We start from the raw sequence: 21,351 nt of genomic DNA on the forward strand, positions 1-21,351 counted from the left end.
TTTTACACTTCTAGGTCATCAACTCTGCCAAGATGATTCATTTTTACTCTTTTGAAGTCATGATTTGTCATTGTTTTGATCAGATTTCTCGAGTTTTTCAAAAGTTGTAGTCGTATAAATTATTCTCCTCATTCTGATCACTTTATCCTGTGTCAATTCACATAAGTATTCTCCCCAAGTTTCTTTGAAGACGTAATTATTGTTTCTTAAAGTTCATTAATATTCATATATCACAATTTGTTTAGCCCTTCCCCAGTTAATAGAAACCTAATTTTTTTTAGATCTTTGCTATAACAAAAGTATTGCTATAAATATTTTTGTACATATGGATTCTTTCCTTCTGCTTTTGATATATTTGAGTTATATACTTAGTCAAAGGATATATATAGATTAGTGACTTTTTGTATATAATTGAAACTTGATCAAAACTGACTAAAACTTTATTAGTGGCCTTTCCTTTCGTCTTGAACAATTGACATTTTTATTCTTTTATTAATTTTGATAGTCAGATATATAGGAGGTAGAACCTCAGATTTTCTTTTATAACCATATAATAATATAATAGCTATCATTTATGTGCCAGGCATTATGTTCAGCACTTAATAAATACTATTTCATTTGTTTCTTTCAATATGGGAAGGTGATTTAAAGCTCTTTGTTTCATATGGTCTTCATGTTGCCCTCATTTTTTAAAGAACTGCCAAGTTATCCTTTTACTACTTATCTATAAGGGAATAGCTCTTGTCCTTATGTATTTGCATCAATATCTTATATATTTTGAATTTTAGAATTTATCAGAGGAACTTACTGAAATTTTTTGCCTAGTTAATTATCTACTAATTGTTGCAAAATTTTTCTTGTGCAAAAACCTTTTGATTTCATGTAGTCAAATAATGATTTTGTATTTTATTCTCATTTCTTTTCCTTGTTTGATAATGAACCCCCACCTATCTACTCATTTTCTACTCCTCCTAATTTCTTTACAATATGATCTTTTATATCTAGTTATGTATTCATTTTGAACTTATAATTTTAAATGGTATAAGAGGCTGGTCTAAGCTTAATAGCAGCTTCAGTTTTCCCAACAGTTTTGCAAATAGGGAAGCCAAGTAGTTACTGTTCTTGATTTTTATCAAACATAGCTTCTGATTCCTTATGACCTAATCTAGTCCACTGAGCAACTATTAAAATTTAAGATCAGTGACAAATAATTTTGATGATTATGGCTCTGCAGTATAGTTTAGGATTTTAAGCTTCTTTCATTTCTATTTTTTTCCATTATTTCCTTGAGACTTGATTTTTTTTTTAAACTTCCAGATTTTCATGTTGTTTCTTCCTACATAAAGTAATCCTTTGATCATTCAATTGGCATGGCAATAAATCTGTATACAAAGTTAGAGAGTATTTTCATTTTTAATATGTGATGTGGAAAATGGCAATGAGTGATCAGTTCTTAGAGCAAGAGCATGCACAATATGCTCTGCCTGGTACCAACCCATTTGGGAGGCTATTAAGGGTGCTTTGGGGCATACTTAATGGAGAAGCTCTTTTAACATAAAGTGGTATATATTTGGTCAAAATTTTTTCTTATATTAATTAATGTATTAATGTGATTTTTATTATTTTATTCTTGAAATAGCCTATTGTGTTTATAGCTTTCTTAATATCAAACTGCTTCATTCCTAGTATAAATTCAATCTGATTACACTATATAATCTTTGTGATGTGTTGCTGTAGCCTCTTTTTTATTAACTATTATTATTCTAATATTTATTAGAGAATGAGTATTTGTCTGTTATTTTTGTTCGGTGCTTTATCTTTTCCTGACAATATTTGTCTCATAGGAGTTTCATAGTTTGACTTCTTTATTTTTGCCAAAAAAAAAAAAAAAAAAAAAAAAAAAAGTGTTATATGTATACTGGAATAAACTGTTCTTTTTTTTTTTTTTTCTTGCAAGAAAATTGGGGTTAAGGGACTTCTTTAGTCCCTTCCCAAGTCACACAGCTAGGAAATGTTGTCTGAGGCTAGATTTGAACTCAAGTCCTCCTGACAGTAGGGCTGGTGCTCTATCCATTACCTACCCTAAACTATTCCTTTAATGTCTCCTACAATTCACTTATTTATCTGGGCTTGGGTTTATTGGGTTTTTTTGTTTTGGGGGTTTTTCCTGATAGCTCAATTATATCTTATTCAATTTCCTTAAGTTTGAGGATCTATTTCTTGTTCTTTTAATTAATATTTTTCATAAGTATCCATCCATTTTACTGATCAATTTTGTTGGCATATAATTTCTTCTTTATAAGTTGTGGATATTCCTTTATCTCTTCTTATTTGGTAATTAATTTTTCTTTGCTGTCAAATAAATAACTTGCTTACTTTAAAAAAGAAATATATTCCTAGTTCAATTTATCAATTCAGTGAATTTATTCATCTTCATTTTTATTTCTGTGATTTTTCTTATTTATACGTACACAAATTGGTTTTTATGCTCTCTTGCTTTCCTAGACACTTTCTCTTGCTTTTTTTTTAGTTGCATGCCCAATTCTTTGATTTGTTCTTTTTCTTTTTGTTGAAAAAGTGCTTAGAGATCTAAATGTTCCCTTAATGACTCTTTTGGCTGCCTCCCCAGTGTTTCTGGTACATTATCTCATTTTTCTGATTTGTTCTTTGATCTATACAACTAGAATGTCATGATTTTGCCTCCATTTAAGTTTGATTCCTTTGTATCAAAATACTCTTTGTTGACTATAATTTTTATTGAGTTGTGGTAAATGAGAGAAATGTTTAACATTTCTCCTTCTGGGGTGTATGTGTGTGTGTGTGTGTGTGTGTGTGTGTGTGTGTGTGTGTGTGTGTGTGTGTGTATGTGTTTTATGCCCTAATATATTGGTTGATTTTTGTAAAGCAACTAAGCAAAGCTAAGAAATATAAATATTCTTTAAAATCCCATTTAATCATCAGAGATTTCTCATTTTTAATGTTTCTCTAATTATATTCAGGTCCTTAAGCTCTATCTTTGTTGTTGTTTTTTGCTATTTTTGTCTAGGTGTAAAAGAAGCACACAGAGGTTTCTAGCTATAATGCTTTTGCTGTCTATTGTTCCCTGTAGCTCCATTAGTTTTTCCTTTGATTACTCAAATTCTATGCCATTCCTTGCATACATATTAAGTGATGAGAAAGCATTATCTATGGTTCTTTTATGCATAATGTAGTTTCCCTTTTCATCTTTTAACCATGTCTATTTTTATTGTTGCCTCTTCTGAAATCAAGATTGCCATTCCCACTTTTTAAGATTCATCTGAGAAATAATAAGTTCTGCTTTGACCCCTCATTTTAATTATATGTGAATCTTTATGTTTCAGGCAGACTTCTTATAAACATTTTTTCTAACTCACTCTGCTGTCTTTCTCCATTCTCTGGATGAGAACATACCATTCACATTTATTATTGTTAATCAATCTTTTTCCTCTACTGTAGCCTTTTTTTTTTTAACTTTTTTTTCCTTTTTGCTGCCCCTCTTTCTTTAAAAAAACTGCATTTGGGAAAGAAACAAAAGGGGATCCACAATGGCAATGCATAATTAGAATGGTCTGGTTCATGTCTCTACCCCTCTTCTCTTCAATCAGTCCAGATCTGGATCATTGGTTTTTGGCTTTTTCTTCATTTGTTCCTCATGTCAACTCTAGGAGGTAGATACTATTATTATCCCTATTTTACAATTAAGGAAACTGAGGCAAAAAGAAATTAATTAAGTTATTCAAGGTCATATCTTGAATAAGTATCTGAGCTCAGTCTGGAACTCAGGTCTTTTTGATTCCAGACCCAGTATTCATTCCACTAAGTCACCTATCGTGCTTTGGTATATGGATAATATATAACAGAGTACCTCCCCCCAAACTTGTCAAAATAGATGATAGCTACTCAATTTTGATCATCCAAATGGACATAGAAGGAGCCAGAAATTATCTCCAACGATTATGAAGTCTCAGGAAGAAATGGAAGACTATAGAGATAATTATATTTTCTTCACTATTGCCCACTGATAGGACCCAGAAGAAAAAAATTGGTGGCAGCAGAGGTGTTATTTGCCAAAAAATTGCTGGGCCCCATTTGCTTTTTAAGTTCATTTCAACCCACTCACGGTTTAAGAGCTAAATCCAGCATTCACAATGTAGGATGAGTTCAACTATATTTCTCATTTTCTTTCATGATAATTTATTGGGTTTTTTGCTATAATATTCTGATAAAAGTTATTGAAAGACTCTACTATTTATTCAAGATTATGCAGTAGATAGAGCACTGAGCTTGGAATAAAAAAGACTCATTTTCAGGAATTCAAATCTTGTCACAACTTAATAGGTATGTCACTGTGGGTAAGTCACTTAACTGTTTGCCTTAGTTCCTTATCTGTAAAATGGGCTGGACAAAGAAATGGCAAATCACTCCAGCATCTTTGCCAAGAAAACCTCATGAGGGATCAGAAAGAGTTAAACGTGACTGAAATAATTCAATAATAATTTATTCAAACTATATGAATTTCATGTAGTACTTCTGTTTTCTTTTCTGTTATATATTTTATTTCTATGATAGGTAAAACTTATAAATTTAATATTCTATATTTTTATCTACTATGGATCATATTTACATATTACTTTATACATATTTTTATTTGTTCCTTACAATTTCTGTGAGGGTGACAAAGAAATCATCATTATTCCCATTTACAAATCAAATTTGAGAAGTTGCAGTGAATCAAGGCTATCCAGTGAATAAGTGATAGTCAGGAATCATTCTCATTTCTTTTTTAAGTCTAGTGAATTCCATCCTGCCATGTTTACCCCCTTAAAAATTCAGTCTTCCTTAAGTGGTGATGAATTTAGGAGACTAGAACTTTACAAATATCTCCATTTGGGCCAAAAAATCCCAGAAATTTCCCCAAAGGAACTAGTTAGTTAGAAAAAAATTTTTGCATAAAACTCCTCTGATAAAATATGTATCCAAAATACTTATCTCAATATATCCAAATATAAAAAAACAAACACTATTCCCTACCAGCTGAATGGGTAAAGCATTTGAACAGATAATTATCAAAAGAAGAAAGGCAAGCTATCAACAATCACATGAAAACTATTTTAGATCACTAATGATGAGAGAAATGCAAATCAAAACAACTCTAAGGTTTTACCTTATACTCATTAAATGGGGAAATATGAGGGGGAAAAAAGAGATGGTGATTAATAGAGAGGCTCATAAGGATAGGTACACTAAATCTCTAGTGCTAGAATTGTACATTGATTCAATCATTCTGGAAAACAATTTTGAACTATATCCAAAAAAGTCACTAAATTATGCATACCCTTTGACACAGAGATGCTACTTTTAGGCCTATATCCAGCAATTTTTTTCCCCTGAGGCTGGGGTTACACAGCTAGGAAGTGTTAAGTGTCTGAGACCAGATTTGAACTCGGGTCCTCCTGAATTCAAGGCTGATGCTCTATCCACTGTGCCACCTAGCTGCCCTCCAGCAAAAAATTAAATACAGAAGTAAAGGCCATACATTTGCAAAAATATTTAAACAATAGTTTCCATTTTGTTGTAGCAAAAACTTGGAAACTAAATAGATATTAATTAATTGATGAGTAGTTAAAAATATGATATACAAATGATATTAATGTGCTGTAAGAAATTATTAGAATTTATATGAGCTGATACACATATGGCATAGAACCAGAAGAACAATTTATACAATGACTGTAACATTATAAAGGAAAATGACTTAAAAACTGTTCAATAAAATACACACTCATAACTTCAGAAGGAAGGAGGGAGGGAGGAAGAAAGAAAAGAAAGAAGAAAGGAAGAAAGGGAAGGAGGAAGGAAGAAAGGAAGGAAAGAAGGAAGGAAGAAGGAAGGAAAAGGGAGGGAGGGAGGGAAGAAGGGAGGAGGGAGGAAAGAAAGAAAGAATCAAACAGAAAAAAAAGAAGGAAAGAAAAGATCACCAAATGAAGCATTTAAAAATACACATGAGACCAAAAAGAAGTTTAGGAGAGGATACCAGCAAATCAGTCAACGTTTGATCAACACCAACTTTAATATATAAACAATAATATTTAACATGTAAAACAGAATCAACAAAGTATATATTATAAATATTCATGATTTCATGTAAAATTCTCTTTTTTCTGTTTCTTATGTTAGTAAATGTTCATATTTGTTGATATTTGTCAAATTCATAAGAAAAAAGGAAATTTCCCCAAAGAATTTACTGAAATAACCAAAACTTATGGAACATGTTCTACTTGTGGCTAAGACGAAAGTTTTTCAGATTTCATTGTTGCCATCTGCTTTTTCAGGCAAATATTCTCAAGTTGGATGTGCTCCCACTAAGCTGGAAGAATGGTGATTTTGTTTTACAGAACAGCTTTCTCTCTCTGTATTGCTGAAAGGTGCTGAATCTATCTCAGAAGACTCAAATAGAGAGGGGAAAGGGTAAATGGTTCTGTCCCGATTGTTATTTGTTTAGGATGAAGCAAACAATGTGCTATGCCTTATCTAGGGTTGAATTTTATTTAAACAGAGGCCATAACTTGGAGCACTGTTAATATTAACTAAGAAGCAATTGAGGTGGAATCAAGTTCAAGGTTCTTATCCAATAAACACCATCATATATTATTTGGAAGCAATTTGTGAACAAAGAATATTTGTTGAATCTTCTTAAAGATTCCTATCTTTTGTTCTATAGTGTGATTACACAGCTCAAATATTTGGCTTACAAAGCATACTGTGCTAGATATTTACAAGCAAGAAATAGCGACATATACAACAATATTCACTTTGCTCTGACACCTTATTTCATTAATGCTATTTCATAGTTCAATATTCACATTTCCCAAAATGAAATATTTTAAATAATTTACATATACTATATTATTAGGCCATTTCTGGATTGAATAGGAAAAGATGTGATGAGATTATATAGGGTCAGATCAATATAGATCAAGATCAATATAGGGTCAGATATTTATAATTTAAAGACTTTAGAAGCCTCTGGTTAGTGATTTGCCAAGGATCACACAATTAAAAGTGTTACAGACAGGATTCATGCCCAAATCTGCTTTCTCCAGATTTAGCACTCTTCCCAGCATAGTACATGGAACATTAATTATATACATTCATTAATTAACCTGGTATTAAGCAAAAAAAAAAAAATGCTCTTGTTTGCATCTTTGACTTATTTCTTTCTTTTAATGACAATGGTATTTAGATGCACTTTTTAAAAATATTGGGCATAACTGGAATATTTGTAAAGGGCTGTTGGCTTTTAATATAACTAGATACCATCTGGGTTACAAAGGGAGACACAAGCTGATGGATGCAGAATTTTCAGTTAGGACTCAGGCCTGTTTCTGTACCTCACTCATATATGAGTTTTGAGTCTATTCTGAAGTAGGATCCTCTTAGTGGACCCCATGAAAAGAGAAGAGTTCTGTCCATGAGAATTGTCTATTTTAAAATTTACAAATAGTACCAAACGAAATGATTTTTTTCCTGTAAGGGCCACACATTTAAATTTATTAATTCAAGTATAAAAGATATGTCATTTATATGGAGAGGAAGTTTATTTTCATCTTCCTTCTCAACAAAGTATTTCCTTTCTGTCACAGCCTCCTATCTCTCATAGATGAAGATAATGCTTCTTTTCCTTTTTTAAATTATTTTTCAAAAATTAACCAAACTCCATTTTTTCTCTCTCCTGCTTCTCTCTAACTCCAAGGAGAAAAAAAGGAAAAATACCTTTGTGATAGACATGTATAGTCAGCCAAAACAAATTTCTGTGTTGGCCATGTCCATAAAAGTTTATGCCTCATTCTGCACCCTAAGTCCCTTACCTCCTTAATAGGGAATAGCATGCTCCATCACTGGTTCTTTGGAACTGCAGTTGGTCATTGCATTGAACAGACTGTTAAGTCCTTCTTTTCACTATTGTCTTTCTAGCTCTTTTTCCTAATATACTATCCCTCTCATATCATTTTCCTATTTCAAAAAGAAAAAAAAAGTAGTTGGACTGGTTATTGGTAACAAAGACCATCATGAACAGAAGTGGGATTTTCAAGCAATAAAGGTTTAATGGAAATGCTTGTAATAATTTTTAAAAAGGCCAGGGTTTAAGTCACAGCTGAACTACTGTATAATTTTAAGTAAGCCATTTAATTTCTCTCAGCCTCAGTTTCTTTGTGAAATGGCAACAATAAAAAAAAACTCATCATTATTTTTATGAAGTTACTATTAATTAATGGTTGAATTCATGCTTTATGAGGATCAGTTGAAAGAACTACAATGTTTAACCTGGAGAAGAGAAATCTCAGAGAAGACATAATCATTGTCTTCAAGTATGTGAAGGGACTTTTCTTGTGGAAAAGAAATTAGTCTCCTTCTATTTGGCATCAAAAGGCAAAGCTGGGAGCCATAAGTGGACTTTTCAAATAAGTACATTTGTCCCAAAAAACTTCCTAAGATAAAGCTGCCCGTAGAGGACTGGGTTACCTATAGAAACTAGATTCCCTTCGCCTCATTAAAAAATCTTCCAGCAGAAGCTGCTTGCACATTTATCAGGTACATTATGCTGCAGCTGCCCTTTTGGATGTGTTCTGGACTAAGATGGCCAGTGAAGAATGTTCCAATTCTAAAATGCTTTGATTCTGGGAACAGTTACACTACCTGTTGTGAGGAAAGCACTTGGCAAAGTACTATCTAAATGCAAGCTATTTTTATTCAGTGCTATCCAAGTTCACAATACAAATAGAAATAGGTTTATGCTTTCCCACAGGAAAATTTTCCGTGCCCATGTTTTTCCTTCCTACAGGAAACTCCCTCCCTACTCATCTCTGCTTATTGAAATCCTCCCTATCATTTCAGGCCCAGATCAAAACCCACTTCTTCTCTGAACCTTTTTCTCATCTTTCCAGTCAGAACTGATCTTTTTTTCTTCTAAACTGATATTTTATTTGAACTATTCATGAAGTACTTATCATGTTACCTTGGAGTACAATTCCAACAGAGTGAAAACTCCTTAAGAGTGGGAATTACTTATCTTTATATCTTACTTATATTTATAAGCTTTCCTTTGCTTCCCAGGAGTATGCTGGACCCCCTCTAATAAGCTTGCAAGAACCAACTGTTAAATTTTCAGAGTGAGCATTCACACCTCAGAAATCAGCATTTACTATAAGTCATAATTTGGTTTATTGTTTTGTCGAGCCTAGACTTAATAAAGTGTTTATGATGCAGATTAAAAATGGATGCATATTTTTTTCAGGAAGCTTGGTTGTTAACTATTTATTGGCACACCTCTGCTCCTCCCTAACTCCCAGAATAGTAATTTGACATAATACTTTGCACTCAGTACATTCAAGAAATATTTGTTGGTTGGACAAAGTAACAAAAAAAAAGTCTCAAAAGCTTTTAATGAATGAAAAACTTTATATTTAAATGGCACAAGAACATATGTCTTGGTCATTCATCAATTGGCCTATATCAAGAATTCTTAAGACAAAGGGCATAGATCCCTCTCCCAAAATCTCCAAGGAAATATTTCAGGGGTCCATGATCTTGGAGGGCAGCTAGGTAGCACCATGGAGAGAGCCCTGGGCCTGGAGTCAGAAGTCCTGAATTTAAATATGACCTCAGACACTTACTAGCTGTGTGACCCTGAGCAAGTCACTTAACCCCGTTTGCCTGTTTCCTCATCAATAAAATGAGCTGGAGAAGGAAATGGAAAACCTCTCCAGTATCTTTGACAGGAAAACCCCAAGTGGGGTCATGAAGAGCTGGACATGACTGAAACAACTGGATAACAATGAACTTGGATGAGGAAAAAAATTATATCTTTATTTCCATTAACCTCTAAGTAAGTTTAGCATATCCTTCAATTACTAATGTAGGGAACAAACATTCTGAGATTGGGCCTAAAGGCTTCAGCAGACAATCAAAGGGGATCTATGATACAAGAAAGGTCATCTATTGTTAAATTAATTTTTCATTTAATTTCATTAATAATCCCTAGTATTAAAATCCCTGTCCTAAATTATCAAAAATGTCATCACCTGTTGTCACTCAGTGGTTTGGATTCTTTGCTTACTCCAAACAAATCCATACTTGTCAACCCTCCTCCATATGACTTTTTTGCTCCCTTTTCTGCCCATTGTGAACTTTTATGCCCACCTCTTCTACCATAACATTGTCCTCCCTTCTTTTAATAACGCCATTCAAAACTTGCCTCTTCCATTAAACCATATTATACTATCCCCTCATAAATAAATTAGCTACCTGAAGGCTGGAAAATAGACTAAATGAATTCCTAATATCCTTCTCAGCTAGTAGATTCTACAATGTTTTCATCTCTGTTCATTCCAGCATTCTCTTAGTAATTATGAACAATATAAGCTATTATTAATATTTCATAATTATACAGGTAGAGGTATACTCTTCATATTTATGTATTCTTATGGATACATTTTAATGTATTTGTCATGTTTCCCTCCTCAAACTATAGTTAGTTTAGATTAGATTTGAGGCATTATACTGAAACTCATTTTTAAAAAAAGAATAGCACCATAGCAGCCAAACAGTCTAGGTTTCAGATGGGTTTCTGTACCAGCTTGAGGATCTTCTATTCTCTTTTTAATGCTTTGAATTTATGAGAACTAATTGCTAAAATCTTCTTTAATCATTTTCAGTCTTATCCCATTTAGGATTTTCTTGGCAGAGATCCTGGAGTAGTTTTTACCATTTCTTACTCCAGCTCATTTTACAGATAAGGAAACTGAGGTAAGCAGGGGGAGTGACTTGCCCAGGATCTCACAGATAGTGTCTAAGGCAAGATTTGCTCAGAAAGATAAGTCTTTCTGTCACCACGCCCCACACTCTATCCACCTGCTGTACCACCTAGCTGCCACCTGGTAAAGGTAAACAGAGTTTATTATGAAATTACTTTATGTGCTCTTTACTGTTTTAAACAAAATGGTTATACATTCAGCTCCTTTGTTGGGCTATGTGCTTTCAGGGCAGCTGAGACCCCTTTGAGAGATATGGGTTAGAACATAATATTCTCAGGAAAAACTTTGGATGGGGAACATGAGTCATCAAGATAACTAATGAGACATCACTGAGACAGAACTGTTATGTCAGAGCACAGGGTCACCTACTTTGACCTTGTAATCCTACAGGAATAATAGTGTCAGCGAAATTAAGTGATTGACCCAAGATGTCACAGTTGTCTCCATCAAGTTTTGAACCAAGATCTTCACATTCTAAATCCAGGGCAGTGTTTTTTTCCCTCACTATAACTACAGCTGACTCCTTGGCAGTACAATGCTGCACCTGAATTGCTGGTTTCCTGTTTTTTATTCTGTTTACTGGTCTGCCTCCTTTTCTAATTATGCATCTCCTCAATAGTGCTCAATAATGTGTTCTATGCTCCTTTTCACTAAAATACTGCAGGTCTAATTATGTTGACCCTGCCTCTTTCCTTCCCTTTGAGGGTTATTTCATTCTTCTGGGATCATGATGTTCCATAATTCACAGTTATAGCACATCAATAGGAGAACATTGTTTAGATAAAGTCATTCCTGTAGCTAGGTTCGGAGAGGCCCTCTGTGACCCTCACTAAATTCAGATAGTAGGCATAGAACTGGAGTAAGAAAACTTCCTCAAAGGCCAAGGATACTTAACTATATAGAAAACAAAGAAACACCATATCAGTAAGAGACAAATTTGTAAAACAGAAAGGAAGGAAATGCTGAACCCATGTAGACTTTTTTTTTTTTTTTTTTTTGGCAATAGCCTAAGGGATCCCTCACATGATGATGGACCACTCAGTATCTGGGGGTAAAAGAAATCTTTGGGGAAGTAGATGTTGACCTTTGGACCTAGCAAAACCTTCCTTATTTATGTAGATTTCCATTATAAAATCAGGGATACACTTCTGTGAAAGATTAGAAATGCATAGGGAACCCAGTTTGACAGCCATTGCTTCTGACTTTCATCATGTAATCTTGATGGCTAATGTTCCTTTCTCTTTTGATTATGTTAGATTAGATTCTCAATGAATTCTGAACCCAAAGTTCCTCAGAACTAATCTATTTCTCTTTTGAATTTTATACTTTTAGTTGTTCTTCTCAAGATGGTTTACAGTTTTGACATATGTCAATTATTTTTAAAATACCTTAAATTTGTATAGCACTTTCAACTTTTCAAAGTATTTTTATGTCTTCCATTTCACATGATTTGTTAGAACTGTTAGCTGCCTCCAACAGTCTCTCAGGATTCCTTTCAAGTTCTTTATGGCAAAAATCTGACTTTTCTCCCAGGAGAGTTTATTTATAATATTGTTGAAAGGATCATTACCATAATTTATTATTATTTCTCCAAGTATGATTCCCCAAAGTGAATTTTCTCCAAGCATACAACTTTTGTGCTTTACCCAATAACTAATACAGCACTTTACACACAATGAATGCCCAATAAACACTGTTAGTTATTGACTGATTACACTTAGCCTAAGGTTAGAGTTTTCAATTTTGTTAATGCTGTAGAGACTTGCCCACTCCTCTATCATGGAGCTTTTCTGGGAAACATTTGGCTTCTTCAATCACTGAGAAAAAAATCAGTTTACTTACTTGCCTGTTAAAATATCTATGAGTCATCTGCTTGAGCACTCTAATTAAAGTCAAGATTCCTCTAGAGTTGATTTTAAATCTTCTTTTTTATGCCCAGTTAACTCCAGAATTCTCCTAATTCTATGTTTTATATATATTACCTCTCAGTCTATTCTTCCTTAATTCTCTTTCTCCCACTCTCAGAACTCTTTTAACTCTATGGAAGGGAAAAAATTATGGCCCAAGCAACAGACTTTATAAATTCAGTTCCTGCCAATGTGAGAAACAATGAAATCACTCATGTGTGGAAAGTACCTAGGATTACAGAATCTTGGCAATGAAGGTCACTGACTTCAGAATCATGAAACATGAATCTCCCCCTTCCCAATAATAATCACATTTACAAAATATCCTAAAGTTTACAGAGTGTTTTCCTTTTAGTATGTAGTACCAGTAGCCACTTTATTGATGAAGAAACTGAGTCACTGAAAGATTAAGACTTCTTTACAATCATACTGTTTAGAAGACCCAGGAACTATTTCAGCTCTGCTGACTTAAGTCCAATGCACTTTTCTCTATGCCTTGTGGTCTCTACATAGCATTTCCAATAAATAAATACTTTCCCTCTAACTCAAAACCGACAATGAAAGAGAATTCATTACCTACCCAGGTAATGCATTATATTCTAAATGATTGTTAGGAAGATTGCTTTGAAGACTGTCTTTTTAAATGATTGTCAGCAGATCATCCTCTTTTCTCACTTTTGACTTAATAACATTTTATTTATAAAAATCAATCATACAAATATACTTTTATTAAAATAAAACAAATGCAATTGTTACTTGAAAGTTACTTACCTCCTTCTCCAGAGCCAGAACCATTATCTAAAAAAAAAACACACACACACAAATATTAACATTGTACTGGAAATATTGCTTTTTCCTATAAGTCTTTCATCTATACAGGTGATATGATGTTATCAAAAAACAAATGTGTATGCAATAATCAACTTTAATAGACTTTCCTCTTCTCAGCAATAGAATGAACTAAGAGAATTCCAAAAGACTCATGATGGGGAATGCCATCCACATCCACAGAAAGAATGATGTAGTCTGAATGCAGATCAAAGCATGCTATTTTCATTTTTTTTCTCGTGATTTTCCCCTTTATTCAGATTCTTTTTTCACAACAATGTGAACTAGTGTGAAAATATGTTTAATATGCTTGTATGTGCATAACCTGTATCAGATTGCTTGGTGTCTTGGGGAGGGGATAAGGAAAGGAAAGAGGAAGAAAAATGGAAATCAAAATCTTATAAAAGTAAATTTTTATAAATTTAAATATGATTTCTAGAATTGCACATTTAACCTATATTAGATTACTTGCTGTTTACAGAGGAGGGAAGGAAGAAAGAAGGGAGAAAAATATGGAACACAAGGTTTTCAAGAGTTAATGTTGAAAACTATCTGTGCATGTATTTTGAAAAATAAAAAGCTATGCATTTTTGTTTATCTTAAGTTATTTTTACTTTCTTTCTAAATCTGATTGTTCTTGTACAGCAAGATAACTGTATAAATATGCATACATATATTGTATTTAACATATACTCTAACATATTTAATATGTATGGGACTATCTACCATCTGGGGGGGGGGGCAGAAGAAAGAAGGTGAAAAGTTGGAACAGAAGTTTTTACAAGGGTCACTGTTGCAAAATACCCATGCATATGTTTTGTCAATAAAAAGCTATAATAAAAAAAGAAAAGAAAAATTAAAAGCTATTATTATAAAAAATAAAATAAAATATGATGTCTAGTTTCATTTCCCTACCTATTAAGCTAAATTAGGATATTCCTCAGTTGTATAGAAAAGGTTCCCCCTTTTAAATTTTGCTTAAAAATAAATTTTAATTATAAAAAACAATTCATTTAATAAACTTAATTAAATCCTACTCCTCTCCTAGGTTAGGAAAGAACAATTAACATATTTTCCTAGGCATGGAAGAGAAATCATTCTGTCATTTTTCTGACCCTATCAGGGTTTTTCTTGGCAGATACATCAATGGGATTGCCATTTTCTTCAGTTCATTTCTAGATGACAAAACTGAGGCAAACAGAGTGAAGTGACTTGCCCAGGGTCACACAGTTAGTAAATATCTAAGGACAGATTTGAACTCAGGAAGATGAGTTTTCCTGATTCCAGGTCTGGCACTCTATCCACTGCAGCACCACCTACCTATCCCCCTTCTTCATTATACCTCTTATTAAAAGTGTCAGAGGCAGAAGGCTACAGGCCCAAATATAGATGGGCCCCAAGTCTAGGAAAAGTGATATATGAGGAAAAGGACAAGCCATTTAGGCTAAAAATGTCATCGTCTGTGACTAAAATCTATATACAATGAATAAGTAGTCTTCAAAAAACCATTCCCAAAAAGATGCATCACTTGTAAGTGATTTGCTACGGAGGAGATTACGGTATCTCCCCATATATCATATGGAAGAAGCTAACACAAAATGCTAAATAATATAATATGTCACATTATATATCATATAATTTGCTAAAAACTTGGCAATTACATAACAGCAATAAATATAAGGAAATGAAGAAAATGGACATTGTAGTGATATATACAACCAGAAAGGCATGATAAGCATGAAATTTTTTAAAAGTTAAAAATTAAAGAGGGGAATTAAATTAAATTTAATTTAAAAAAATAAAAGAACATTTTAATATTTATATAGGACTCCCTAGAACATTTCCCAGTTTATTAGATAGTATTATCCCTAGAGTGGACAAAACAAATTCTTTAATCAATCCTCATTACTCATACTCATTACTCATTAACCAAATCCAACTTATTTTATTCTAACTCTATACTGATTAAGAAAGCCTTGGTCCAGTAATTTTGTTTCCCAAGTAAACCTAGCTGCCAGGAAGGGGCTATCCCCTGCTGTCCTGATGCTTGGGCCACATATATCTCCTGCCCTCTTCTCTCCACTCACTCTACCACCACTCTAGTTCATAAATAATCAAAACAAGCATTTATTAAGCTTCTTCTAGGTGCAGGCACTTTACCAAGTGCTATTGCAAATATTATCTCATCTGATCCTCATGTCAGCCTTGAGTAGTTGGTACTAATCTTATCCCCATTTTACAGATGGCAAAACTGAGACAGGTGTCCAGGATCACACAGCTAGTAAATGTCTGAAGCTAGATTTCAATTCAGGTCTTTTTGACTCTCGATCTACTGTTCTAGCCACTGAGACACTTAGCTACCTTTTATCACTTCTCAGCTAAATTATTACAAAAGCATTTTAATTGGTTTCTCTGCTTCAAGGGTCTCTCCTTTGCAATCCATCTTTTTTTCATTCAACTGCCAGAGTAATTTCCCCAAAGCACAGACCTGATTATGTTGCACTGATCTACCTTTCTCTGCCTCCAGCACACAATACACAATACACAATACATATACACATTCCATAAACTCCAGTGGGCCCTTGCTAACTCAGGATCATATATGAAGTTCTCTACTTGCCATTTAAAGCTCTTTTTTTATTATAGCTTTTTATTTACAAGATATATGCATGGGTAATTTTTCAGCATTGACAGTTGCAAACCTTTTGTTCCAACTTTTCCCCTTCCCCCCCAGATGGCAGGTTGACCAATACATGTTAAATATGTCAAAGTATAAATTAAATACAATATATGTATACATGTCCAAACAGTTATTTTGCTGCACAAAAAGAATCAGACTGTGAAATAATGTAAAATTAGCCTGTGAAGGAAATCAAAAATGCAGGCGGATAAAAATAGAGGGATTGGGACTTCTATGTAGTGGTTCATAGTCATCTCCAAGAGTTCTTTCGCTGGGTGTAGTTAAAGCCCTTTTATAACCTGGATTTACAACCTACTTTTCCAGGCTGTTTACACTTTATATTCCTCCACACATTCCTAGACATAATACTTCACCTTCATTCTCCTTATCTTTGCACTTGTTCCCCAAGCTTATAATGCTCTCCATCACTTCTGCCTCTTAGCTTCTCTGGTTTCCTTCAAAGACTCAATTCATATTCTACATTCTTCAACACTCCCTTCTTGTTCTTCCAATTGCTGGTACCTTCCCCTCTGAGATGATGTTTTATCTACTCTGTAAATATTTTATATGCTATTAGCTTTCTGTCATCTCTTCCATTAGATTCTATGAGCTTTTTGAGAGCAGAGAATTATTTTTGTATCCCCCGAACTTAGTACAGGGCCAGGCAAATAATAAGGACTTAATAATAAATACTGGTTCACTTACTGTGGGCTAATAAATGGGCCTTCTCATGAAAAAATCATTCTCCTGTGAGTTTGGGAATTTTTTTTAATTATATTTTTTGAAACTATGGACTTGAGAATTTGACAATGAAACAGAAGTAGAACATACAATTTAGGATATTTACCCAACACACATATGACACAGTTATATGATAAAAGTTCTTTATGATATTATTATAGCATTTGAAAAATGTACAATCATTGGTATAGTGAGCAGTGCCCACTAAGCAAACTTTAGCCATAGGATTGACACACATGTGCATATACTTATATGTATGTATTCCTGTTTTGACCATATGCAGCATACCCAAAGTTGCACAGTGCCAAAGAGTTTATGCAGTAAAAGACATTTTTATTCAATCAGCTAGCATTTATTAAATACCTACTATGTACCAGGGCCTGGGAATGAAAAAAAAAGTTAATTAAAAAATCTCATAGTCTCATGGAGAAGACAATACATTGAACATATCTCTTGATTCTGTTGGGCATTTTCTCTTGACTGTCCCTCATGGCTGGAATGCTCTCCTCCCTCTGCTCTGAGTACCAAATTCCTTGACTTCTTTTAAGTTCCAACTAAAATCCTATGTTCTACAGCAAGCTTTTTTCAACTCCTCTTAATTTTAAAACCTTCCCTTGTTTAATTATCTTCTATTTATCCTGTATTTAACTTGCTTTGTACATATTTGTTTGTTCCATTAGTTCCTTGAGGGACTGTCTTTTGCCTCTTTTTTGTTCTCCAGTGTTTAGTCCAATGCTTTGCATACAGTAGGTGTTTAATAAATGCTTATTAATTGATGTTGATGAAAAAAACTATATGCATACAAAATATGGACAGGATTAATTGGGGGAAGTTTCAGAGGGAAGATATTAAAATTAAGAAGGACTGGGCAAGGCTTCATTCACCCTAACAGCCATTGGGCAGACAGATGTGGACTTTACCAGCATTTTACTTGCCAACACTCTCCCATGAGGAAGAGATTCAGTATAAAAGTACCATTTTTTTCTCTACTATTACTAGATATATAGATGAGGCATTAGAACCAGTTATACAGTCAAACTAGCCTAAACCTAGTGGTTATCAGAGATTACTGAGCCCAGTAGCATGGACAAGTCTGGTTCTTATCTCCCCCCCAAATTTTTTTTCCTATTTCCTTCGAGCACATATAGACCAGAAAGCTGCAACTAGGGATCAGTATTTCCTTAGCCACACAAAAAAAACAAGACATGTGAACAAGTGCCAACACTAGCCTGGAAAGGAACACATATTCACAGTATAGGAAAAGATCACAGAGCGAATCAGACAGATTGCTAGCGACATCTTGATACTGCTGTGGAAATTACTCCCCAGGAAACCTGAATTAAGTTCTGGGTTTCATATGGGGGGGGGGAAGGCTACTGCTGGCTGAGAGGGTCCAGAGCAGCAGGATGTAGACAATCATTCACAAGTACCCCAGCTGTGTCCCATGACAAATGAGCCCCTTCTGCCGCTGTTGCAGAGAGCAACTGTGTCAGCTCCAAGTCCATCAGTCAGGTATAATGAATCATAACAGAGCTTCACCAATTAATCATTGCATATGTAAATTAAAATATGCCTATTAAAGCATCTCCCCAGAACCAAAGCTGTACTGCTGCCAGATTAATTTTCTTCATGAATGATCTGGTCATGTCATTCTTTTGTTCAAAAATTTTTGATGGCTCCCTATTGCCTCCTGAGTAAAGTCTCAAACCCTTAGTTTTGGCACTCAAATTTCTCCATAATCTGCTACATTCTACTTTTGCAGTATTTTCTGAAAGGACATGCATGGTAATCTACATTTCTACTCCCCAGTGAACTACTTATCAATCCCTGTATGTGTCCTGTTTTTCATGCCTCTATTTTTTTTATTCATAACATTCTCTTTAAATGCTAAATAAGTTATGGCAGATGATTATGAGGGAACACTATTGTACTGCAGGAAATGATGAGCAGAATTGATTTTTAGATAACATGGGAAGACATATATGAACAGATGCAAAGTGAAGTGAGAACAGGAAGATCATTGTACATAGTAACAGCAATATCATAAGGATGATCACTGTGAAAGACTTAGCTATTCTGATCAAGATAATGATATAAGGCAATCTCAAAGGACCCATGATGAAAAATATTCTTCATCTCCTGAGACAGATTAATGAACTCTGAGTGCAGTCTAAAACACCTTATTTTTCTTTCTTTTTTGGGTAAATTACTAATTTGGAAATTGCTAATTGCTAATGGAAATACTTTTTTGCTAATGGAAATACTTTTTTTCTAATTGGTAATTATTGCTAACATGGAAATACATTTTGTATAACTTTATATAAATAATGGATGTCATATTGTTTGCCTTTTCAATGCATGGAAGAGTGCTAGAAGGAAAGAAAAAAATTGGAATTCAAAAAAATTTTAAATGAATGTTAAAATTAAATAGTTTTAAAAAATAATATTCTATTTTCTTGGAATACCTTTCTCTATCATCTCCACTTATTAAAATTCTATTCACTATTTGAGACTCAGATCAAATGCTACCTCCTCTTCTATAGAGCTTTCCCTGATGTTGAGAGTCCAACTTGATCTATTTTTCCTTGGATTTTCCTTCGTTCATGATTACTGAACTATTCTTATCCGTAATCTCAAATCTCCTGAATCAGTCTAGACCAGACTGCTGTGTGCTCAAAACTTGACTTACAATATAATTCACATAAGGGAGGATAATGAAAAAAAAATTGCACTTTGGGCTGGGATGACCAGTTTGAGCATACTGTCATGCCCTTCACACAATGTGAAAACTCTGGCAAGCTTCCAAAGGTTTATAAATGTCATATTCCCCAAAGACCTGCTCCCCTGGGTGGAAAGAGTCTACTTGAATGACATGCTGAGGTACCACTGGGACCAAATATAGTACCATCAATCATTCTTGACAGTATTAGTCCACATCCAAGAATAGTGGCTTTTTGGGAAACCAATGTAGTTTAACAGGGAAGAGATAGAGTCTGTACGGCACACTACAAGCTAGAAAGGGATAATAATTAGCCACACGAGGTAGCTGCTATTTTGAAATAAGAAACCTACACCAAACAAATGATTTTTAGTAATTCCTGGGCTTCATAGGTGACCACTACTGGGTCGTCTTCAGATTATCCATGCTGATAAAGAAACAGTTGGTGGAAGATATAGTCCTAGACCTGGAGTTAGGAAGACTTTAGATCCCACCTCAGACACTTACTGACCCTAGACAAGTCACTTCATTGCTGTTTGCCTCAGGTTCCTCATCTGTAGACTTTATATAACTAGCACCAATCTCCCAGGATGGCTGTGAGCATCAAAGGAGATAAAACATTTAGCACAATGCCTATCATGTGCAAATACTTATTCCCTTTCTTCCTTCCCTGATGTTATACCTGATCACTCTTTTCTGTGATCCCTCGTGGTAGAGAAAACTTTTTTGTGGTCCCTTGTGGTAAAAATGCTTTTCATGAATACCTTAAATTTCATCTACTATTTGTTGTAGAAGTTAACCTTTCCAGAGTACATCAAAATAACCATATTTTTCCAATTTGATCCTTAATATGCCATGCTCTGGACATGTGCAGAATACTAGAAATTGCTCTGAATTAAATAGAATTATATTATTTGGGAAAGAATGTCTCTCTGTAAAGCAGTATTTGAGGTCTGGGAACAGTACTTAGAGCAGAGGTTCTTAACCTTTTTGTATGTCACAGGTCCTTTGGACCTGGCAAAGCCTTTAGACTCCTTCTTAGAATAATGTTTTTAAAAGAAAATAATGTAAAATATAAGATTACAGAGAAAACCAATTATATCAAAATAAAGATGCAGTATATTTCTATCCAAGCTTATGGATACCCACATTCTGTTTGGAAAACTTTACATAAAGAACACTTGTCCTAGAGGAAGTCCTATACCAAATCATCCCGAAAAACACAGAAATCTGAAGTATGTGCAGTTAGTCTTTAAAATGAAATGGCATCCAAGATAGAAGACACTGTTCTCTACTTGTTTCAATTTTAGGAAAGACTATAACCCCATAGAAGATTGTAGTATACAAGATAAGAGTTGAAAGTGAGACTTCCCAATTACACTTGCTGACAGAAAGCTTGTCTGCTAGACAAACTTACCCAGACATTGTGACCAGGAGACAGAATTAGCTGGATTTGGAATCAGGAAGACTGAAATTCAGATACTCACTGGTCAAATCACTTAATCTCTTAAAGCTTCAGTTTACTTATTTGTAAATGGGGAGTGAGGGAAAGATGAAGGAAGCTGGACTCAGTGACCTATAAGGTCACTTCCAGCTTTAAATCTATGATCCTTTGATCCTGTGGACAGTAATAGAAACAAG

At 34.0% G+C, this 21,351-nt stretch overlaps 1 protein-coding gene across 1 annotated transcript in view; it reads right to left on the minus strand.

The window, feature by feature from the left end:
• Nucleotides 1–21,351, minus strand: part of TMEFF1 (transmembrane protein with EGF like and two follistatin like domains 1) — a 134,385-nt gene that overhangs the window by 51,578 nt on the left and 61,456 nt on the right. The window contains exon 4 of the mRNA XM_074281846.1: nt 13,514–13,540. Coding sequence (XP_074137947.1) covers nt 13,514–13,540 — 27 coding nt within the window. The remainder of the gene's footprint in view (nt 1–13,513; nt 13,541–21,351) is intronic.

This window comes from Sminthopsis crassicaudata, chromosome 1 (assembly GCF_048593235.1).
Source record: "Sminthopsis crassicaudata isolate SCR6 chromosome 1, ASM4859323v1, whole genome shotgun sequence".
In the NCBI taxonomy this organism is placed as follows: Eukaryota; Metazoa; Chordata; class Mammalia; order Dasyuromorphia; family Dasyuridae; genus Sminthopsis; species Sminthopsis crassicaudata.